Genomic DNA, 26,059 nt, shown 5'->3' with positions numbered 1-26,059 from the left:
AGGTGTAAGGCTTTCCAGGTAACACTGGATTCCCTGATTTTGTTCTGCTATGATTAGCTCTTTCAATTCTTTGGTGGCTTTGTTCAATTTTTTCTTGTTTTCTGTGGTCCTAGCTTGTTGCCATTGTTTCCTCAAGTGTCTTTTTGCGGCAATTTTTTCTCTGACTGAAGGAGATATTTCATATTTTCCTTGACGCGTTTCATATTGTGGGGGAGCAAGCCAAGGCCGCCTCCTGTATAATCTTGGTCAACTTTTCTGCCTCTACTTCTATGTCAATTTCATTTTTTAATGGCTGATTTAAGGTGATTAAATGATCTAATTTTTCCCTGAATACTCCCCAATCGGTTTTATTATTATATAGGGATGGTCGTTTTGACTGATCCAATATTTTTGAATATATTGATATTATCACTGGAGAATGATCCGATGATAACTCATGGCAGGATTTCGCTATGCATTTTTTAGTATCAACACCTTTTGTGACGCAAAAGTCAATAGCATCGGGAATCTTGTTCCTGTCAGATGGCCAGTATGTTGGTTCTCCAGTAGATATTTGCTGTAGATTATTCGCCTTCATTGCTGAGATCAATGCTCGCCCTTTTGTAGTTGTTAGTCTGGAACCCCATTCTGGATGTGTTTGGCATTATAGTCGCCAAAAGCCAGGAATCTGTTTCCGAGTGTGTAGAAAAACCTTTCGTAATCTTCCTTCTTATTATTGTGTTTTGGAGGACAATAAATGGCAGATATCGTTAGTGTTCTATTATTTTCCTCAATGGCCACACTTGTTGCTTGTAGATAATCTTTGGAGAATTTTTCTCGTTCGTAGTGTTTTATGCTGTCTCGTATGATTATTGCAGTACCTCCATATGCTTTTTCATCTGGATGTTTAGTGTAGTACAGTTTGTATTTTGGGATTCGAAGCATGATGTCAATATTTTGATCTTGTAGGAATATTTTAAGCTCTTGGGTATGTTGTTGCAGCCCGTTGGCATTCCAAATTGCTATTTTAAATTTTTGATATTCCGCCATTAAGCTATTTTGTTGATGACAGTGGTGAGGAGGTTCAATATTGTGCTCATCTGCTCCATAAGTTTACGAAGCATGTCTTCGAGTTTAGTCATATTTATTTCTGCTTGATTATTAGCTGTTAACGTTTCGGTCACATTATTATTATTATGAGTACTACTACTTGGAGCCTGGGTATTACTTACTATTTGAGCAAAGGATACGCCTGCTTGTATTTGCTGTGTTGCTGTTGGGTGTACTGTCGTTTGTGGGTTGCTTCTTTCTCTTAGTGCTGGATATAGCTTTTGTTGTAGTTGCTTGTGTACTAGACATCCTCTATAATTTGCCGGATGATCACCTACGCAATTAACACATTTAACATTTCCATCACGTACCTTGCGAGTGCATTCCTTCGTGGCATGGAAATCTTCACATTTTACGCATCTAAACGATTTTCGGCAGTAGGCTTTAGTATGTCCAAATGCCTGGCATCTTGTGTATTGCGGTATTATCCTTTTGGTATGTGGGGGTTCACATTTTATGATGGTGTTGCCAAGTTTTTCTATATTATATATTTGTTTGTTATTTTCTTTGGATTTAATGTCTATATAGAACATCGGCAATGGTAATTTTGTAGTTCGGTGTTGTATGTTGTGAATATTTACGACTTCATGGCCGAGTTCTAACAGATTTGCTTTTAAATCATTATGGTCCGAGCCATGATGTAATCCTCTTAGTACGAATCTAAATGTTTTTCACTTTTCGGTCTAAATGTGTGGTATTCCGTTTTTCTACTGTCTAACTCTTTTATAAATGTGGTAAAATGCATGGCTTCATCAACTTGGACTTTTACTGTTTCAAATCCAGTGGTTTTTATTGTATATTTACCATCTGTAATTTCGTTGAGTAGCTTGTGTATAGGTTCGATAACTCCAACTTTGTATATGGTTACAGGTGGCGGCTTAGGCACAGTTTTTGTGTCCCTTGGTTTGTCATTTTTATTGTTCGATTCACCTTCTTCAGATAAACTACTGAATTTATTTTGTAACTCTAGCGGTTTCTGCAGCCAGTAATCACTGATTTTGGTTTGTTTCCTAGAGCCAATAAGTTCAGGGCTTCTTAGTCTCTTATTATTTGAAACTTCTATCCATTCTTGTTGAGAAGATAGGTCTTCTTGAAATAAGCTTCAAAAATAAGTTCCTAAAATATTTTGGTGAAATTCGAAATTTAAAGTTTTCTATATCGGTCTTAAGGGGATGGGTACGAACTTTCGGCTTCATGCTAATTAAATTAGATTCATTTTTTTCGAATCCTGAGAAAACTAAAAGGTATTTTTAAAAAATTTAAACGCAGAATGAAATATTAAATTATTACCGAGGTCCCTGAAAACTTCTATAATTTTTATTTTAATAAGTTACAGAGGTGAAAAACTATAAGAAAATTTAGTGTGATTTTTAATTTCAAATATCTCATTCAAAAGAAACTTTTTGTTCATTCTAAGGGACTTTCGGCCCTCGATAATAGAGTAATCTTTTATTCTGCGTTTAAATTTATCAAAAATACTTATCTAATTAACTGAATAGTTTTCTCAGGATTCGAAAAAAATGATTACATTTAAAATACCTACATTCAAAATTGTGACAGGCGTCAAAATTTTGCATTTTGTTCCTTTACCTTTAAGTGCATGCGCGTTTTCGGCTCTCTCAGGTGCTTAAGATGCTGTCGGAGAGGAAGCGTTTCTCTCTGGTAAATTAACTTTTTCTTTTATACACATTACAGTAGAATATTTTCAAAATTCTCACTTATTCTAAGTCACACATCACCCACCTCTAGATGCTTCACTTCTTCTTCTTCGTCTAGCCATTCACGTCCACATCTGAACGTAAGCCTCTTCAAGTCTTCCTTTCCATTGTTTATTGTTGTACGCTACTTGTAGCCAATTTTTCCCGGCAGTTCGTTTCAGATCATCTGTCCATCTCATAGGAGGTCTGCCTCTGGGTCTTTTGTGTTCGTATGGTCTCCAGGTTAGAATTGTTCTGTGCCATTTGTTAAGATCGCTCCTAGCTACATGTCCAGCGTATTCCCATTTCAATTTTAGTGATTTTTGTACCACATTGGTGACTTTGGTTTTCTCATGCTTCACTAAAACACTTTATTTTGGATTTGAAATTCAGCACTCCAAGAGATTTGCATCGCAACTAATCCAAGCTGGAAATTACGCGGGAATTTCGAAATTTAATTTCGCTGAGAAAATTTAAATACAGCTTAAAATATTTAAATGTAATGTGGAATAGTTTGATGAAAAAACATTTGCATTTGAAATTTTAAAATGTGCAAATTATTTTTAAATTCTTCTTCTTCTTTTAATTGGACTATGTCCTGTTTCTTCTGTTACAGTCTGCTGCCATACATTTATATCTATGAATTGCATAATACAAATGTACTGCTCGAGTTTGAAAATAGATAATAAAATATCTAACAATAGCACGGGCAAAATACGTAAGCGTGAGTCACGTTCGTTATTCACTAGTAACGTCAACCCGCCTTAACTGTCCGAAATTGGAACAACTTTTTTCAAGGCCCGACTTTGGTGCCCTCTACAATTTGAGTGTAAGGGTATAAATGAAAAAAAAAAAGAATTGTATTCTCTTAGACAGTTTTATGTTCATATTTAAGGGGATAGGCGCAAAATTTTTGACTAATGCTATTCTGAGAAAACTAATTCTGAATCCTGAAAAAACTATTAAGTATTTTTGAAAAATTTAAACACAGAATGAAAGACTACATTATTACCGAGGGCTGAAAGTCATTGAGAACTTCGAAATGTTTATTTTAATAAGTTACAGGGGGCGAAAAAGAGAAAATTGAGTGTGCTTTTTAAATCCAAATATCTCATTCAAAAGAAACTTTTTGTTTATTTTAAGGGACTTTTGGTCCTCGGTAATAATGTAATCTTTCAGTATCCATAGTTTTTTCAGGATTCGAAAAAAATGAACATATCCGTGGTGATATTTTCCAAATCGAACATTCGCTATCTTAGTCGTACAACGCAGTCAGTCAAACAGAAGGTTGTGACAAGATAGTGACAAACAAAACTACTAAATATTTGACACTGCTTCAGGAATATTTTGAGTTGTTTATTAAATTGATAGTGTATTTGACAATGAACTGTCAATACTGATGGAATGGCCTCGTCCCATTCAAACAGTGAAGCGAGATTGCGGTTTAACATACAAAAGAGAGGTCCTAGAGAGACAGAAAAGAGCCAGTGAAAATTTGGGCCGTGTAATTTGAGTTGCCTATATAAACTTAAATCGGGGAAATGGACCTCATATTTCTAACTTGGAATCAGGGCTGATGGGCAAAATTTAAATACTTTTTTGTATTTAAATACGACAGAACTCTCTTCTTCATTAAAAGAAGTACTGGTTTTAGTCTTTCTTTTTGGCATATTCTATTTTGTAGGTTTTAGAACTGCGCCATGACATATTTAATAAATATAACTAATTTTATTGTGTATCATTTAATGACAATGACAAAAAGAAAGAATAAAACCAGTACTTCTTTTAAGAGGATGGGTACGTATTTTCGGCTGCAATGCTATTCAAATGGGGATTCATTTTTTTCGAATCCTGAGAAAACTAATAAGTATTTTTGAAAAATTTAAACGCAGAATGAAAGATTGCGTTATTAGCGAGGGCTGAAAGTACCTGAGAACTTCTATAATGTTTATTTTAATAAGTTACAGGGGTGAAAAACTAAGAGAACATTTAGTGTGATTTTTAATTTCAAATATCTGATTCAAAATAAACTTTTTATTTATTCTAAGGGACTTTCGGCCTCGGTAATAATTTGTCTTTCATTCTGCGTTTCAATTTTTCAAAAATATTTATTGGTTGTTTTCAAGATTCGAAAAAAATGAACACAATGTCCGTGGTAATATTTTCCAAATCTATCTTTGTCTTACAACGCACTCAGTCGAATAGAATATTGTCAGTCGGACAGTGTTAATCAGTGACAATTTTAAATATTTGACATATCATCGGGAATATTTTGAGTTGTTGATTAAATACTATTGATATATAGTGTATTTGATAAATAATTGATTTAAGACGTGAACTTAAGAGGATGGGTACGTATTTTCGGCTGCAATGCTATTCAAATGGGGATTCATTTTTTTCGAATCCTGAGAAAACTAATAAGTATTTTTGAAAAATTTAAACGCAGAATGAAAGATTACGTTATTAGCGAGGGCCGAAAGTCCCTGAGAACTTCTATAATGTTTATTTTAATAAGTTACAGGGGTGAAAAACTAAGAGAAAATTTAGTGTGATTTTTAACTTTAAATATCTCATTCAAAATAAACGTTTTATTTATTTTAAGGGACTTTCGGCCCTCGGTAATAATTTAGTCTTTCATTCTGCGTTTAAATTTTTCAAAAATATTTATTGGTTTTTTCAGGATTCAAAAAAAATGAACACAATGTCCGTGGGAATATTTTCCAAATCTATCTTTGTCTTACAACGCACTCAGTTGAATAGAATATTGTCCAGTCAGACAGTGACAATTTTAAATATTTGACATGGCATCGGGAATATTTTGAGTTGTTGATTAAATAATGTTGATATATTAGTGTATTGGATAAATAATTGATTTAAGACGTGAACTTAATAAAAAGTTATTTATTGTGTATTATTTTTGGAAGATCCAAGCAGAGAATACATCAAGATATATTCTGTGATCCAAGTATTTTGTTGTTAAAGATGTTCAAAATTGTAAGCGTTCCATAGTAACAATATACATATTATTAAAAAATCACTTTTCCACTTTTCCTCTTTTCTCGACTGAATATTAGTTTTTGTTGTACCTACATATAAATTATTACAATCACTGAATACATAGTTAGTGAAAAAATTATCATATTTATTAACTAAATAAATAATTTGCAATTATACAAACAACAGTTATCCAAGAACATTCAAAAGCCATATCTTTAAGTTAATTATGACATTGTCAAGTAGAATGAAATTCTAGTAATATTTACATATCCATACAAGTGTGAATTTTACTACACGTAATTTGCCATGTAAAGACAGAAAAGATAGGGATAGCCGTAAAATATTTGCGAACTATGTACCCATGGCCTTAATAAAAAGTTACTTATTGTGTATTATTTGCGGAAGATCCAAGCAGAGAATACATTAGGATAATATATTCTGTGATCCAAGTATTTTGTTATTAAAGATGTTCAAAATTGTAAGCGTTCCATAGTAACAATATATTATTAAAAAATCACTTTAACACTTTTCCTCTTTTCTCGATTTAGTATTAGTTTTTGTTGCACATATAAATTATTACAATCACTGAATACATAGTTAGTGAAAAAATTATCACATTTATTAACTGAATTAATAATTAGCAATTATACAAATAACAGTTATCCAAGAACATTCAAAAGCCATCTCTTTAAGTTAATGATGACATTTTCAAGTAGAATGACATTCTAGTAATGTTTACATATCCATACCAGTGTGAATTTTACTACACGTAATTTGCCGTGTAAAGACAAAAAAAGTAGGGATAGCCGTAAAATATTTGCGAATTATGTACCCATGGCCTTAATGAAGAAGATAGTTCTGACGTATTTAAATACAAAACAGTATTTAAATTTTGAAATACTGCCCATCAGCCCTGATACCAAGTTAAAATTTGAGGTCCATTTCCCCGATTTAAGTTTATATAGGCAACTCAAATTACACGGCCCAAATTTTCCCTGGTTCTTTTCTGTCTGTCTCTCTCTAGAACCTCTCTCTTGTATGTTGGCCGCATTAAATTCGCTTCATATCCATTCCATCAGTATTGACAATTCGTTGGTATTTGATAAATAATAATTTATTTAAGACGTGAAATTAATAAAAAGTTATTTATTTTTTATCATTTATGGAAGATCCAAGGAGAGAATAAATACACCGGGATATATTCTGTGATCCAAATATTTTGTTAAAGATGTTCAAACGTATCGAAGCGTTCCATAGTAATAATATATTATTAAATAAATCACTTTATCACTTTTCCTCTTTTCTCGATTAAGAATTAGTTTTTATTGTATAGTATATAAGTTATTGTAATAACTGAATATACAGTTCGTGAAAAAATAATCATATTAATTAACTGAATTAATAATATAAGCGATTATACAAGTAACGGTTATCCAAGAACATTCAAAAGTTATCTCTAAGTTAATGCTGACAATGTTATTGTCAATAATAATGTTTACATCTCCATACCAGTGAGAATTTTATTACACGTAATATGTAGCGTAAAGAAAAGAAAAAGTAGGGATAGCCGTAAAATAGTTGCGCGTACACTCTTAATAAAGGGGCTGATAAAAAATTCTTAAAAATAGCATATTCTTGGCCTTCTAAAGTGTGCTAGTACCTTAGTATTTTTGTATTTTAGATGTGATATAGAAAGAAAGCGACAAAGTAATTATTCATTTACCTTCCTGTTATCTGCACCAATTATAGTAGAAAGAAACATCAACAGGTTGTCAACGTCTACAGCTGCTAAGGGACTAGTGGTTGGAGCACTGACTATACTTTGTAATGTAGGAATAATTGCATTGGCTATCACTTCTTTGGCACCCTCAATGTTTTTGACATAGTTACTTATAACCACCCCTATGAGTTGCTGTGATCTGTCAGGTACCTGGGCTGCCATAGGGTTGTACCATTTTAGGATTAGTCTCGAAATTAAGGTCGGCGAAACTGGGAATTCATTTAGAATCAATTTCGATATGGCTTCTATTGCAACATTCCGAATTTCAGAGATCTCATCATCCAACATATTTAAAATAACTTCGACTATAGTCTCCCAATTGTGGACTAATATGATGCTGTCGTCTGCTTGGTCGGTTCCGTACAATCTCCTTTTATTATAACTTGTCGCTAACGATAGGTTTGACCTGCTACCATTAGTGCTAACCATGGTGCTATCCTTGTCTCCAAAAATGTTGTAACCGTATATTCTAAATATATCAATTATTGCCTTAATGGATATGATCAGTGCTTGTTTGTTATAATTTGGAATTTGTCTGTATGTAATAATAGGTATACACAATTTTTTAACATATTCCTGAGCCATACTCTCGTCCAAGATGCAGAACATCGCAATACATTTAAGCAGTCTCCAGTTGACTTCGTCATCAATGTCATCACGACTCAATAGTGGAATTACGAATTCTTGTTTAACCGCCACTAGCGATGGTGTCATAGTTTTAACATTTGGCAGAGCTAGCAGAGAAATCAGCAAATCTAAGCATTCACAAACAGTTTTGTGATCATCCTTAGTCACTTTAACCATTTCAATAGTTGATGTTGCCAACTCCTGCAACTGACGTTTTAAATCGCTAATGGAATTCTTTAAAGTTTCCGCTTTTAAATATTCCTGATTCTCTGCCGCATCTTCCAATTCAGTTTCAAGCCTCATAATTTTTATTTTTATTTCAGCCTTTTGATGTTCCTAAAATAACACTTATTATTTATTGAAAATACATACTCTTAGGGCCGGTTGTTCGAACGCTAATCAAGAAGTTGATTATAATTAAGTCCCCTAAACAACCATCAAATAACAACACCCCTCATTCGTACGTCAATCAGTTGATTGTAATCAATTATGTTAATTATCATTATGATAATTAACATAATTGATTGATTAATTTATTAATTATTAATTAACATAACAATTATTAAAATAATTGATTAATAAATCGCATAATTGTAATCAACTATATTTTCAGCAACTCAAACAAAGTTGACATTGACAGTTGGTGACAGTAATTAAATATTTGATAATGATCAGTTGATTCCATTTTTGATTAGCGTTCGAACAACCGGCCCTAAAATTATTATTTATGGAGAATACTCTAAAATCATCTAACCTTATAAAATCCTAATGTGACATTGAATGACGTTTAATAAACGTCATTTTTTATATCCCGGATAATATTGTTATTATTTATATTTTAAACAAATTATAGTATGTATTAAAATAATATTTTTAAAATTAAATAAAGGAATTTTATTATTTATTTATTATTCTAATAGTTCGTGTCCATAGGTTTGGGTAATGTATGTAGATAAGGACACACCCTTAAACTTGATAAAAATAATAAACCTAAAGATAAAACCCATAACTAAATTAAAATTCATGGTGACGTTTCAATTATTACTTTAATCATCGTCAGAATAATAAGCTTCTTGAGCGGATGCTTTTAAATAATTTTAAAGGAACAAACATAATTAATGAAAACGTAAAAAATGACATTGACATTGGGTTAAGTTAATAATTTCAAACACGCCATGTCTTGTTGCGTGTTTAAGGGTGGCTTCAAAATAAATATGGATAATGCCTCCTTGATGCTGAGTTCTGTTGGAGAACTTGCATGACCAATGATTGAGAAGTCCTTACGACTAATAGGGTGGTCAGAATCAGTCATATGTTGGAATACTGCTGAATTTGGAACTGTTCTTGATCGTCTTCCTAAGTGAGGAGTGATACCTAAGTGTTCGCAACATCTGACATTAAAGTGACGTCGAGTCTTCCCGACGTACGTAGCTGCACAGCTACTACATTTGAATTGGTATATAATGTTAGATGCGAGATCACTAGGAATCATGTCTTTCACATGGAAACGAGATCCTATCCTTTCCAAAGTCGTGAAAGCAAATCTTAATTCTATAGAGGGAAATGCTTTTTTAATTATTCTACACGGATGTTGCGTCGGATTTGTAAGCTGTGGTAACCAGTATATGGAAGTTTGATCTAGATCTTTTCTTTGATTTCTTCTACTTTGTTGTTTGGTTGGAATTTGTTATTGAAAAAACGTCTGATGTATCTTTCTAAGAAGTTCAACGAAAAACCATTTTTACTTAAGATCATCTTTATGTTTTCTAATTCTTCATGTAGGAATTGCATCCGCTCAAGAAGCTTATTATTCTGACGATGATTAAAGTAATAATTGAAACGTCACCATGAATTTTAATTTAGTTATGGGTTTTATCTTTAAGTTTATTATTTATTTATTAGTTAGATTTTATACAAATTAACGTATATTAACACTTAGGTAAAACACGGTTTGAATTTTACAGTTCTAGGTAAGCTTTATTCATACGTTAGCAGATGGCGTTAGGAGTATGTATATTGAATTATTTTAAATTATTAATGAAACATAAATATTATTATTTGATATTAAGTTTAATTATTAAATAAAATAAATAAGATGTTTAATAGTTATTTATGAAACAGTTCCCGAAGTATGCGTTTTGCCCACGCATGCGATGTTTAGAGTTTTAGAGCACGAGCGGTGCGAGTGCTATACATCGCCAAGTGCGCAAAAAGTACTTCACGCACAGTTTCATACAATATTTTATCTACGATAAACAAATAAAAAAACTACAACTCTTCATCGCTGGAATACATTTCTATACTACAATTTTTAGAACTTTGAAATTTAAAAATTCAAACTTCTTTCAAACCACAAAGCTGTCAAAACTTTTGTTGTAATTTATTGTTCACATGTCATCACTATGAGAATGCGAAAAGTTAAGGATATTTGATTATATGAAAGTGTGCCAAAAAACAGTGCGAAAAAGTAAATCCCATTTAAAATACATTGTTACTTCATGCACAGTTTAAACTCTTTACGCACTATAATGAAGTTTTCACGAATTAAAAACTGATACATAATGACTGATGAGATAGAGTAGATAAATAAAATTTGAGTATCGTTTGATGAAAGGAATTATTAATAACAAACGTTAAAAAGGTTGGTAGAAATTTATTGCTTTTGTATTTACTACTTCATCAGGGATCGGAGCACGCCAAATAGAATTCTATTTTAGTGATGTCACGTTGCCTAACAACTGTCGATACTCACATTGTGAAATTCTATTTTGTGACGTCAGCAAAATAGAATTCTATTTTGCGTGCTCCCAATACTGTAGGTACTTAATTACATATTTCGCAAAATGGACAAAAATATTACTTACTTTATTAAGAAAAATAATTTAAAGCATTATTAACTTTATATTTAATTGATTTGCATGCAAGACTTTTATTATTTTAAAAATGTAATTTTTAATTCTTTTGAAAGTTTGTTGATTCTAAAATTTTGAAAAAATTTTACTCGTCGCATGGCGATGGGTTAAGAGCTAGTTGACTTCAGTCAGAATTATACGTATAACATTTAGTAAAATATTTTACTTGAGTTATTTTCATTATTAGTTTGATTTAAAAGATTTTTTAGTTTGATTTTTTCATTATTAGTTTTTGTTAAAATAATTTCGAACTAATATTTAAGAGGATGGGTACGTATTTTCGGCTGCAATGCTATTCAAATGGGGATTCATTTTTTTCGAATCCTGAGAAAACTAATAAGTATTTTTGAAAAATTTAAACGCTGAATAAAAGATTACGTTATTAGCGAGGGCCGAAAGTCCCTGAGAACTTCTATAATGTTTATTTTAATAAGTTAAAGGGGTGAAAACTAAAAATTTAGTGTTATTTTTAATTTCAAATATCTCATTCAAAATAAACTTTTTATTTATTCTAAGGGACTTTCGGCCCTCGGTAATAATTTAGTCTTTCATTCTGCGCTTAGATTTTTCAAAAATATTTATTGGTTTTTCAGGATTCGAAAAAAATGAACACAATGTCCGTGGTAATATTTTCCAAATCTATCTTTGTCATACAACGCACTCAGTCGAGAATATTGTCAGGATAATGTCAGTCAGACACTGACAATCAGTGACAATTTTAAATATCTGACATGAATCGGGAATATTTTGAGTTGTTAATTAAATAATATTGATATAGTGTATTTGATAAATAATTGATTTAAGACGTGAACTTTATAAAAAGTTATTTATTGTGTATTATTTATGGAAGATAAAAGCAAAGAATACATCAAGATAATATATTCTGTGATCCAAGTATTTTATTGTTAAAGATGTTCAAAATTGCAAGCGTTCCATAGTAACAATATATTATTAAAAAATCAGTTAACACTTTTCCTCTTTTCTCGATTGAGTATTAGTTTTTGTTGTAGGTACATATAAATTATTACAATCAATACATAGTCAGTGAAAAAATTATCACATTTATTAACTGAATTAATAATTTGCAATTATACAAAAAATAACAGTTATCCAGGAACATTCAAAAGCCATCTCTTTAAGTTAGTTATGACATTGTCAAGTAGAATGACATTCTAGTAATATTTACATATCCATACCGGTGTGAATTTTACCACACGTAATTTGTCATGTAAAGACAGAAAAGGTAGGGATAGCCGTAAAATATTTGCGAATTATGTACCCATGGCCTTAAGTGTTTTTGTTAAGCAGACGACAGATATTATACTTACGATAAAATGATCTTGACATACATTAAAACCTAGTCTATTAATTGAAATATCTTGAACGTTTTTTCGGCATGCAAGTAACTACTTTAAACGCCGTTTTTTTATCGACTGGTAATCCAATAAATATTTATTAGGGTTTTTAATAGTTGTACTTTTACAAAATGGTACTAAACAACACTTATAGTGTTTTCTTTTATTTTCCATAGTAAACTTTCTTTCCTTTCCTTCAAAAACTGTATCAAACTCCAATCTCAACAAACTCGTATGCATATATTATTACAATGACATACGATAAATGTCATTAAAATATAAATATAACCATAAACATAAATAAAGTATAATTATGTGAGGTCACGGGTCGTTTGAACTATTTTAAATACACAGAAGATTTTAAATTTGTACTTCTAAGTTATTATGAGTTTTTGAAGCGTGAAATTTTGGAAGTCTTATTTTTAAACAAAACTGAACATTATTATGTAATAAAAAAAATGTGTAAGTTCCCTATTATGACTGAAGTCAACCAGCTTTATCTCGTACTATTTCCCAACTTAATATGTTTTCTATCTTTTGCATTATTTTGACATGCAATACACAATACAAACACGGATACAAACCAGTGTTTACATATGGATGTGAAACGTAGACCCTCTCAACCACTGATAAAAATCAACTAAGAATATTTGAGTGCAAAATACTAAGAAAGATGTCTGGACCAACCCATTGCAGCGATGGTTCGTGGAAAATTAAAATGAACTACGAGCTGGATGAACTAATGCAGAGCGCAGATATTGTTAAATTTGTAAAGTCACAAACACTAAACTGCCTTAGTCACTTAGAAAGAATGCCAGATAATCGAGCTGTAAAAGTAATTCAGAGATGGAAGCCCCAAGGAAATAGAACAAGAGGAAGACCCTGTAAAAGATGGATAGACGACGTAGAGGAAGATCTTAAAACCATGAACATCAGGCAGTGGCGAAGGAAAGTATTCGAAAGGGCAGAATGGAAGAACATTGTTAAGCAGCCCAAGACTCCCAAAGGGTTGTAGCGCCATTAGAAGAAGAAATACATCACATCACATATTTGCAGTTCCGGGAGATATTTATATACCCACCTTATTTGTTTGCTCCACAGAACTTTGTTCAACTTGCACTTCTATAAGTGGTGCCTGAATATCAGATATTACGTGGCATATTATGTTCGTGATATCTTCAGTCTTTTGAGCTGTTTGTTCAGTTAAGGTTACCAGCTTTTGCTTGAGCTTCAGCAATAAATTTTCTTCTGCCAACAATTTTTGCGACAGCTGATGTAACGTTTTTCTGCCCACCTAAAACAAAATAAGGATTTAATTAACAGCTGAAAATAAAAAATATATATTTTTTTTTCAACTATAATAAAACTAAATATTTCGTATTGGTATCATGTGACGTCACGGGCTATGACGCGGATGGCGTGCAAAAGTAAATTAGACGGAGTATATATACAAAAATCCAAGTTATAAAGAGATATAATTGTAAAAACTATTTAATCTGCTAAGACTATCTAAACTTAAGACTCATCAAAATAATAATTAATACCTACTTCATCTGCAAAGTCATAGCCTGCAGCAATTCCAAATAAGCTGTTCAAAATATACTGGTAGTCTAAATACTCCCAATCTTCCATTTTGTGTTTTGATTTTTCATTTATGATACTATAACAAAGAGTATGTAAATATTGAGAAAAAAGTTTTATACCCTGTTTTTAAACTAGGAGTAAACTCAAAAACAGATTCACATCCAATAATGTCACTAGAAAAATCACCAAATTCATCTTCTTTTTTGGTTGGCCTTCGACGGTAATCTATAAATATTACATTACACTAATACGTCGGCGTCGCTAAAGTGTCCTAAAAACAACTGTTTTTTTATACAGGGTGCCCACAAACTCTACCGACAAACGAAGACAGGATATTTCTTAGATAATTTTAAGATAATTTAACCCAATTCACCTAGTCCGAAAATGCTTCCTAAGGGAACTAGAGACCTCTTTGAAGATGGCGTCTTGTAATTAGTTTTTCTTAAATACCTCCAGAACGCTTCTATTTAGAAAAACGAAAATTGGTATGCATATTTACTTTCCAGAAATGAATCGATTCCATCCATTGTGAATTTCTAGTATCGGTCATAGGCGTCCGTTTTGGGTAGGGCTATGATTATTTTATCGCATAACTTAAATTGTGAGGTATTCCAGTACTAAAAGGTACTCTTGCTTTAAGTCGGTAGGATACACCGTTTTCTAGAAAAATCGATTTGAAAGTTTTTCGTTTCTGAAAATTAAAAAAAAAATTGAAAAAAAAATAAAAAAAACGATGTATTTTACTATAGTATTTTTACTACAAAAGCAAGATTACGTAGGTCAAAATTTCTGACGTAAAAGCACTGTCAAAACATTAGAATGTGACTTTTCATCATGGCCACGTTAATGTCATTACTTGTCAGATATTTTTCTTTGTTTTTGTTTACTATAAAAATAATATCTATAATTCTTTATTCTAATTAATGATGTCAATCGGATTTCATCAATTGCCGAAATATATTAATCAGGGTCCCGGTGAATTCGTAACTATTTTAATCCCCCATCCTAATTACAGGCCAATTGGTAACTCTGACCCTCTCAGGTAATTTTTCGGTAACCGATCAACTACCGGTGAATTCGTAACTAAATAAAGGTATAATCTTTGACTTGAAATAAACATATATGGAAAATCTCTTTGCTTTTAAATTATCAGATGGATTTAAATAATTTATCATTGCTAAACATCTAAAAATATTAAATTTACAATTACTTGATAAAAACCAAGCTCGTGTAGAGCTATACTTGATGGAAATAATATTTTAACACGTGTTAATGAAACACTATAATATTGTTTCAATTATTTTATTAAGATATTTCAATTTTTGCTATTTTTTATAGGTACATATAGTACAAATATAATGTTTTTAAGCAAACCAAGAAACATTCGGTTTAGATTTAAGGTATTAGATTTAATCAATGGTTTCGAATTCACTTGAAGAAAGTTTCGGGTTGGCAGGACAGGTAAAAAAAGTTACGAATTGGCCGATGTACATTTTGATTTGAAAATTGTTGTCATTAAAAGTTACGAGTTGGCGCGTGTCCATTAATCATATGCCAAAATATTTGTTAATGTTAACGAAAATAATGATATTCCATAACATCAACTCTAGAATTGATATTTGTGTAGCACAGCTAAAATACGACACCAACACGGAACTGCCCGATCTTGTATAAGCGTCCACATGGTATTTTAATAAGAAAAACGTAATCGCGATTACATTGAGAATTTTAGAATTATATTAATTAAATAACCAAAAACATTTATTATTATCAATAATATAAATTTTCTACAACAATTATTTAAGTTCAATATTCCAAAAAATAATAATTTTAGTTAAATATTTTAGACATACGTACACTACTCATACATTCAAACGCAAATGACAGTTCAGTGTGGCTGGTTGCAGTCAATTATGCTGTGAGCTGTGAAATAATCTATTTTAATGATTATACCTACACTATGATAATATTGTTGCTAATTAATATATTTCGGCAAGTAATGAAAACCAATTGACATCATTAATTAGAATAAATAATTATAGATATTATTTTTATAGTAAACAAAAACAAAGAAAAATATCTCTGACAAGTAATGACATAAACGTGGCCATGATGAAAAGTCACATTCTAATGTTTTGACAGTGCTCATACGTCAAAAATTTTGACCTACGTAATCTTGCTTTTGTAGTAAAAATACTATAACTTAAAGCAAGAGTAACTTTTAGTACTCGAATACCTTATAACTTAATAATCTAGTGTCAAAAATGCTTAAAAATTAAAGACAAGAAAGTTATGCTATAAAATAACTGTTGACCTACCCAAAAAAAAACGCCTATGACCGGTACTAGAAATTCACAATTAATGAAATCGATTCATCTCTGGAATATAAATAAATGTAGCAGTTTTCGTCTTTCTAAATAGGTTTTTTTTAAATTTTTTTTGAAATTCAAAGAACGAGAAATTTTCAAATCGATTTTTCTAGAAAACAGTTCATCCTATCAACTTAAAGCAAGAGTACCTTTTAGTACTAGAATACCTCACAACTTAATAATTCAGAGTCAAAAATTAAAGACAAAAAAGTTATGCGATAAAATAACCCTGACCCTGCCCAAAACGGACGCCTATGATCGGTACTAAAAATTCGCAATGGACGGAACAGATTTATCTCTGGAAGATAAATACGCGTACAATTTTTGTTTTTCTAAACAGAAGCGCTCTGGAGGTATTTAAGAAAAACTCATTACAAGACGCCATCTTCAAACAGCTCTAGCTCCCTTAGGAAGCATTTTCGGACTAAGTAAATTGGGTTAAATTGTCTTAAAATTATCTGAAGAATCTTCTGTCTTCGTTTGTCGGTAGAGTTTCTGGACACCCTGTATAAAAGCAGATTAAAAATCTAAAAATTAAAGGAATAACGCATAAAACAAAAAATCGTCGATATAACTTACGAACTAACCTATGAAATGAAAATAGAGTCAAAATTTCATAATTTAGTGGAGTAAACTTGCCTGCGGTAGGACCAATTACAAACCGATTTATCTTAGGACGGGGCGTGTACGACACGAGCCGTGGAACAATAGCCGGCGCACGTCCCCGTGGTCGCCTCGGCCCGTTGTACTACAGACCAACCAATGTCTTTCATATCACACAATTCATCAACGTGCCCCTCAAGAAAGCCTTGTCCTCGTCCCGTGCACTTTCTGTCCTAAGATAAATTAGCCTTTACGGCGCGGTAAATTTGAATTACTCCTAGTTTAAAAACGAGATATAATAATAATTAACAAGTTTTACCTTTCAACATAATTACAGAATGGAGTAAGATCAGGAAGTATATCATCTAAATATTCTTCCTGGCTTCCATTGTCCCTTAAGTATGTTACCAAATTGTACCACACTGCTACAGCTTCGCTGGTAAGTTTATTCAAGGAAATGATTTTTGTTTCTTCGTCAAGTGGCAGTACAGAAATAATTTCACCAACTGGCGTGGATCTGAAACATAAAATTATTGAATTTTATGAAACTGCGCGCCTGAGAAAACGGACCACCCATATAATTTAACAAATTCTTTATCTTTTAATTTTTTTCTTATTTATATCAAATTAAATCTACCGTGTATTGATTCAGTGACTCTTTTAGCATGTAATCCGGCATTATCATTAGTAAACAATTGAAAATAAGGAAAAAGGACCGCACCCATCTTATGGAAAATATAATGTCACTCAAATGAAATAAAATTTAGATGCATACATGCGTCCTGAAATTTCAATAATTTGATACCATTGCGCCAACTCTGTATTTTGATTAACAAGAGCGTAAATTGATAAAAATAAATCTAAAATCAAATAGTAATGTACGTGTGTCAAAGAGAGAAAAAAGATCTTGTGGTTCGCTTACTCCATAAATCTTTCTCGAGGGATTAAGGCAGAGGCTTACTCTTATCTTTTACTATTATTATTGATAATAAAGTAAGTATAATTTGGTTAGTTGTACCGCCTCGAATCGGCTTAAGCTAGTGGTGAATAGACTGTATTCAATAGCCGTTAGATTAATATTATTTATGAATGCCAGTTTTATGGACTTCAAAATGCGATTTCGACAAACTTTAATTACAATTAACGCACTAATTAAGTAAAATTCAGAGTTGGCGCAATGGTATCAAATTATTGAAATTTCAGGACGCATCTATTCATGCAAATTTTATTTCAATTGAGTGACATTATATTTTCCATAAGATGTGTGCGGTGTCCTTTGAGAAAATAATAGATGTATTGAAAATTTCGATGTATCATTAAAGTTAGTTATCACAATAATTGAATTGTAGAGTAAAGAAAAGGCAAGTATCACTCGTTTCAATAATGTGCTATCACGGTTCTGGATGGATCACTCATCATTCGATATGGCATAGAACTGTTCACATTTTGGATGTCCCTTTGGGGAAAAGTGGCCCATTCCTCAAAGAAAGCCATTCTAAGCTCTTCACGTGTTATTGGAGTAGGTATACATCTGACACGCCTTTTGAGAAGGCTCCATATTTATATGCTTAATATGACGAAGGTCTGGACTTTGAGAAGACCAGTCCATTTTTGGAATACTATTATTTTCAAGATATTGTGTTACAACCTTGCCGTATGTGATCTCTCATTATCTTGTATTAGCAGAACACCATTGCCAATAAACCCAGCATATGGCATCACATGACATTGTAGGATCTTCCTTATGTATCTGTGCTATTAATGCGCCCCTCTCAATCAAGACGAGATCCGTGAGTGCCTCAAAAGAAATCCCTGTACAAAACATTACTGAGCCACCCACAAAAGCATCCCAGTGTAACCGAGTGCAGGCTTCATAACGTTCTACAGCTCTTTTGTAGACCTTATTTTGACTATCTTTACCACAAATTGATATTCTACACTCATCTGTAAACAATACTTTCTTCCAATCGTCTATTATCCAATTGACATTTTCACTGGCCAATTCAAGTCTGCGTCTTTTGTGAGCTGCAGCAAGTAATGGCTCCGTTGCTGCATTGCAAGCTGTCAAATCCTGTTCTCCTAACCTTCACCGAACAGCATAAACTCTGAATACTGGTCCTTGGGCTTGCTGAATGTGTCTTGGGAGCATTTTAACAGTGTGCGTCCGGTTATTCAATACAGCAAAAGTGAGAATGCGATCTTCTCTGACTGTTGTCTATCACTTGGCACTCTTATCAGGTCGCTGTTGATGAGATCAGGTCTCAAGAAATCGTTGGTAAATTTTCTGCATAGTCGAATGAGTGACATTTAACTGTTTTGAGACATTCGTTTGGCTTGCCTCATTTTCTAGCAATGTGCGTCTCTATGTTTTGACCGTTTCAACTACTTATCACGATTTAGTCCAGGCTGTATCGTCGCCCCCATTAGGTAAATTATTCCGATTCCATTTTTTTGCACAAACTTACTCAAAAGGAGGTCCTTATAACAAATCCACAGGGTGCCAGGCGGTACTGTGGTCGAAAAAATTTTTAAACAATTTTATCTACTCTGTCTTATATTATTTATAAGTTTTTAGTTTGTGAAAACTGTCAATATAGATAGCAGTGCGTGAAGAATTTAAAGTGTGCGTGAAGTAACAATGTATTTTAAATGGAATTTACTTTTTCGCACTGTTTTTGGCACACTTTCATATAATCAAATTTCCTTAACTTTCGCGTTGTCATGGTGATGACATGTGAGCAATAAATTACAACAAAAGTTTTGACAGTTTTGTGGCTTGAAAGAAGTTAGAATTTTTAAATGTCAAAGTTCTAAAAATTGTAGAATAGAAATGAATTCCAGTGACGAAGAGTTACAGTTTTTTATTTGTTTATCGTAGATAAAATATTGTATGAAACTGCGTAAAGTACTTTTTGCGAACTTACGCGATGTATAGCACTTGCTCCGCTGTCGCTCGCGCTCTACATCGCGTAAGTTCGCAAAAAGTACTTCACGCACAGTTTCATACAATATTTTATCTACGATAAACAAATAAAAAACTGTAACTGTTCGTCACTGGAATTCATTTCTATTCTACAATTTTCAGAAATTTGACATTTAAAAATTCTAACTACTTTAGTCCCCGTTCTCACATATGGTTCAGAGGCATGGACGCTAACTAAAACAGATGAATCCGCTCTATCAATTTTTGAAAGAAAGGTAGTACGCAAGATATTCGGAGCGGTTTGTGAGAACGGAATATGGAGGCGTAGATATAACTTTGAACTGCAGAATATCTACAAGCAAACATTTGGTGGAAAAGATATTATCACTATAATTAAGCGAAATCGCCTGCAGTGGGCAGGACATGTAGCCCGAGCCCCTGAATCGAACATGATAAAAAGGATTCTAACAGCTCAACCCGTGGGAATGAGAAGACGGGGTAGACCAAAGTTGAGGTGGATGGACGGGGTAACACAAGATGCCGAGAAGATCGGAGTCGGCAACTGGAAAGTGCAGACAAGGGATAGAACAGAATGGCGTAGAACGCTTGAGAAGGTCGAGGCCCTCTAAGGGCTGTAGCACCAGGATGATGATGATGATGAGCTACAAATATATATATAATTAATTGTTGTCGAATTATATGCGGTTTAAAATTAAAAAAACGCGAAAAAACCATTTTCAAGGCTTACTCGGTTAAAAATAATTATTATGAAAGTCAGAAACTGACCTGATCAAAGATTAAAGCCCCCTCTATAAGATCCTGAAGAAATTTTTGTCATTATTTCATTACTAAGATGTTATTTTTTAATTATCAGCAATGATCGCTAAGCGTGGCCGTCAATGTGAGTGCGAGTGAGATGCACCATTGGACGACCGGAATGGTGCGTCTCTTTCTCACTCACCATTGACGGCCGCCTAATGCGCACTTACCGCTCATTGTTAATAATTAAAAATAATAGCCTAGTAATAAAATAATGACAAACATTTCTTCAGGATTTTGTAGAGGGGGATATAAACTTTGATTTGGTAACTTTCTGGCTTTCATCATAATTATTTTTAACTGAGTTATTAAGCCTTGAAAATTGCTATTTTCGCATTTTTCAAATTTTAAATCGCGCAAACTCGACAAAAATCAATTTTAGAGAAAAATCACAAGAGACCTTTTTTGCTCAGATGCTTTTGCTTTTTTACCCAAATGATCTAAAAAAATTTGTTCTTAGTGAAAAAATTATTTTTGTGAATTTGTTTAAAAAAATTGTTTAAACAATACCGCCTGACAGACTGTGGATTTGTTATAAGGAGTGCAAAACTCTTTTTGAGTAAGTTTGTGCAAAAAAATCGAATCGGAATAATTTACCTAACGGGGCGACGATACAGGCTGAACTAATTTCAACATACCTAGTAACATTTAATTTCTATTCCAATAGGTTGTTTGTGTGAATCAACTCTTACTAAATGGCTTTGGGAAGAGTATACTTTTTCTAGTTGGAGTCTACTTTTACTAGTTAATGTTGAATACAAATCTTTATTTTACATTATAATCAACATTTACTAAAATCAGTCGTTTGAGTTGACTCGAACTAGGAATAGTCAACTCCAACTGGATAATCAACTTGAACTGTAACATCAATACATTAATATTATGGTGTACTTAAATAAATAATTAATTAATGGCGTAAGATTTGTGTTATTTATGTTTGTTTACTCCTTTACCTACACTACATACTCAGTGAAAAGAAGAGAAAAGTTATTACAGATAATATTGAATAAATATTACCTCAGCCACAATTCAAAAAGGTCTTTGGTCAGTTTTTCAGTATTACTAATATCATTTTCGTCAGCATCCAACTTTAATGCATTTAGAAATAATATATAATTATTTTGGTAAGCATTTAACCATTTTGGTAATAAATTCTCGATAAAAACATTTTTCACTTTTGGGATATTTTCTGTTATCCCACATGTTAATATATGCTGCCTCTCAAGAATCTTAAAAGATTTTGGACTCAGATCAGCACACTTCCTTATTGCAGCAATACGAACGTTTTGATCAATATCCCTTAAACGGTTTACTATTTGAGGTATGGATATATTATAAGGAGCAATATTTTTCACTACTTCAACTCTAATCTGAAACAAAAACTTGTGTTTAAATTTAAAACATGTGTTGATTATATATCATTCAGAAAAACAATAATTTTTATTGAAGTGAAAACTTCTTTAGTGACTTTGTGAACTTTTTGGATGGGAAAAAAGCATTGAATTAAAGATAAATTCTGTATGTATTGTCGAAAATAAATAAAGGCAGAGAAGAAGAAGAAGAAAATCTAACTATCTAACCGTATAATAATTTGTATAGGGTGAGGCAGATAACTGGCCTATTAGAAATATCTCGAGAACTAAAGGCAACAGAATCATGAAAATTGGAATAAAGGGGTTTTGACTGTTTTGAGGGATGATCTATTAAATGAAAACATTTTCATCTCTTTGCAACTTCCGGTTATACCGGAAATTGCTTATAACTTGGTTTTTTTAAATGGGACACCCTGTATATTTTTACATTTTTGGATTCTCCTCAATATCTTCTTTCTTAAAATATGAGTTTTTGTAATATTATACAGGGTATTTTAAAAAATATTTACGTTTTTTTATTAATTTCGTAGCAACATTCACACCCTGTAGAATTCTAATAGTTTGACATTAAAAACTCTGCTTACGTTCAAGTGATTTTTAATATAGTCTATTAATGTTAAGAATTATTAGTATGGCTAATTTTGAAATTTTAGTATACAGGGTTGGTCGAAACTCGGAATGAATATTTTCTGAGTTTTCTTAAATAGAACACCCTGTATTTTAGTATTGTAATGAAATAATATTTCATAGTACTTTTTTATTTTATAAGTATTCCCTATATCTAACTGCTTTAATTTGTGAGTTATTGGTGATTCAAGCTAAACATTAATTGCAACAAAAAATACATAACATTTTATTAGGTTGGCCTTGAAAATATTCAATCACAAATAATTTTTCAGAAATAAATACATATTAATCCAGACTGATCCTTAAAATTACCAATAATGGTTTAGCTATCAAAATACCTACGTAGTTATGATTGTTGGTGCGACTAACAATTAAGCACAAATTAAAGCAGTTAGATATAGGGAATGCTTAAGAAATAAAAAAGTACCATAAATTATCATTTCATTACAATACTAAAATACAGGGTGTTCCATTTAAGAAAACTCAGAAAATACTCATTCCGAGTTTCGACCAACCCTGTATACTAAAATTAAAAATTTAGCTATACTAATGGTAGACTATATTAAAAATCATTTGAACGTAAGTAGAGTTTTAGTTGTCAAACTACTACATTTCTACAGGGTGTGAATATTGCTACGAAATTAATAAAAAAACGTAATTATCTTTTAAAATACCCTGTATAACATTACAAATCCTCATATTTTAAGAAAGAAGACATCGAAGAGAATCCAAAAATGAAAAAATATACAGGGTGTCCCATTTAAAAAACGAAGCAACTTTGCAACTTCCGGTATAACCGGAAGTTGCAAAGAGATGAAAATATTTTCATTTAATAGATCATCCTTCAAAATCCCTGTATTCCAATTTTCATGATTCTGTTGCCTTTAGTTCTCGAGATATTTCTAATAGGCCAGTTATCTGCCTCACCCTGTATACATAAATTTTGTCATTTTATAATACGTTAAAGTAGTTCATTTTTAAAATATTAATTTTTTGCATTCAGCATGTAAAATTAGGTACCGATTGGAATTACCCAGTAATACCGTTGATTGAAATATTGATATGGGTAATACCTCCAATACCTCAATCAACGGTAATACTAAGTTTCACTTTTAACAATTGTAAAATATTTCTATGATTCTTGGATTCATATCTGTAATCTTATCGATAATGTTCATGGAAAGGTTTATAGTATCAGTGAAGGTAAATTTGATTTTCTGCAGCAGTCCCGAAAATAAAACTTTCGGTATGATTTATAAAATCGAAAGTACCATTTTACACAACTCGTACCGAAAGTAACTACTTTCGGGACTAATTTTTTCACTTTCGGGACGCTTTTTTTACTATCGGGACGATTTTGGGTAGCTAGGTAACGGCTTTGACAATAACATCAACTTTGTATTTTATTATGACAACGCTTGTCATTATTTAAGATTCGTGTGTGTTTGCGCTCAGTTTTTCGTTTTTCAATTCCAAGAAATGGAAATCAGCAGTGAAAGTGAAGCCGAAATGATTCCAGATGAGATTAGGGAAATTATATCAATGTAAATAATTGTTATAAATGTGTTATTAATATTCATAAGTAGATTTTTCTAATGTTGAATTCACGAGAGTAACTTTAAAGCGTTTAATAAAAGTTTATAAGTAAAGTTTATCCATATAGTCCATGTGGTGAGACCGCTCCCGTCTGAAAAGCATTTCTAATTCGGTTTCTCTGCGGATTCATATTCAAAAATGTCCCCTTTAAACAAATCTGAAGGGTGCCGGACGGAAATTTTTTGCAGAAATTGTTTAAACAAATACATAAGATCACCTTTTGTTGCTCAAAAAAATGAATTTTTAGGTTTTTTGGGTCATTCTAAAGAAGAAAGGTATCTTGTGATTTTTCTCAAAAATTGACAGTTTTCGAGGCTTAAAAACTCATATTTAAATTAGTATTTTTAAGGGTGCCAATAACTTGGATTAAAGTTTAAACATTCCTTTTCAGGATTCCGAAGAGTAATCGGGTCTAACTTCAATTTAGACCGTAGTTTTTTAATTGTTAATTATGCATGTCCATCCGATTTTTTAAACGGTGCGGCGCGCTCTATTTCAAAAATTTCCTCCTCCGAAAAATATTTTTTCTAGATTCTTTGGGACATTCTAAATAAAATAAGTTTCTTGACATTTTTCTCAAAAGTTACTAGTTTTAAAGTTATAAGCGATTTAAAATGCGAAAATGTGTTTTTTTGTCATTTTTCGGATTTTAAATCGCTTATAACTTTAAAACTATTAACTTTTGAGAAAAATGCCGAGAAACTTATTTTATTTAGAATGTCCCAAAGAATCTAGAAAAAATATTGTTCGGAGGAAAGTAGGAGATTTTTGAAAATAGTGCGCGCCGCACCGGCAAAAAAACCGGATGGACATGCATAATTAACAATTAAAAAACTACGGTCTAAATTGAAGTTAGACCCGATCACTCTTCGGAATCTTGAAAAGGAATGTTTAAACTTTAATCCAAGTTATTGGCACCCTTAAAAGTACTAATGTAAATATGAGTTTTTAAGCCTCGAAAATGCGTATTTTTGCATTTTTTAGATTTTAAATTGCCTATAACTCGAAAACTGTCAATTTTTGAGAAAAATCACAAGATACCTTTCTTGTTTAGAATGACCCAAAAATCCTAAAAATATATTTTTTGGAGCTATAAAAGGTGATCTTATGTATTTGTTGAAAAAAATTGTTTAAACAATTTCTGCCCAAAAATTCCGTCCGGCACCCTTCAGATTTGTTTAAAGGAGATATTTTTGAATATGAATCCACAGAGAAACCGAATTAGAAATGATTTTCAAACGGGAGCGGTCTCACCACATGGACTAATATATTCTTTTTAACATACAAACGGCTGCAGAAAAAATATTGTATGTAACACGATCCAAAAGTGATTTTACGAGACTCGCAGGATTCCAGGTCTCGCCTACGGCTCGCCCTGGAAACTTCCTACTCGTCTCGTAAAATATCACTTTCGGAACTTGTTACGTAAATTACTATCTATTAAAGTGCTTCTAAGAACAATTTGTGGGTGAAAGCAAAAGTATACGAAAAACGTTTTGAAGGTACGTGATTGATGGAAGGGGATGTTGAGCAAAGACAGTTTTTGGCAAGGAAAGAAAAAGGCAGTGTATTCCCGATAGCTGAAAGGAGCAGTTTGTGTTGTAAAAAAAGTAAAAAGTGTCGGTCTTCGTTAATCTAAGCCTTATAGGCATCCGTAAAAGTAAAAAGTACAAAGTAATTTGATTAGATTCAGTGAGTAGCAGTTGTA

General features: G+C 32.1%; 1 protein-coding gene across 1 annotated transcript in view; it reads right to left on the bottom strand.

Moving 5' to 3' along the window:
- LOC114334577 (uncharacterized) overlaps nt 1-26,059 on the bottom strand; it is a 55,557-nt gene that overhangs the window by 18,586 nt on the left and 10,912 nt on the right. Inside the window, exons 5-9 of the mRNA XM_028284643.2 lie at nt 21,773-22,125; nt 17,333-17,530; nt 14,006-14,117; nt 13,539-13,751; nt 7,507-8,526 (exon numbers count right to left, since the gene is read on the bottom strand). Of these exons, the coding sequence (XP_028140444.2) occupies nt 7,507-8,526; nt 13,539-13,751; nt 14,006-14,117; nt 17,333-17,530; nt 21,773-22,125 (1,896 nt within the window). The remainder of the gene's footprint in view (nt 1-7,506; nt 8,527-13,538; nt 13,752-14,005; nt 14,118-17,332; nt 17,531-21,772; nt 22,126-26,059) is intronic.

The sequence above is a fragment of the Diabrotica virgifera genome, chromosome 3, assembly GCF_917563875.1.
Source record: "Diabrotica virgifera virgifera chromosome 3, PGI_DIABVI_V3a".
Classification (NCBI taxonomy): domain Eukaryota; kingdom Metazoa; phylum Arthropoda; class Insecta; order Coleoptera; family Chrysomelidae; genus Diabrotica; species Diabrotica virgifera.
The sequence above is the reverse complement of the archived record's forward strand: the minus strand, read 5'-3'. Positions and strand labels throughout refer to the sequence as shown.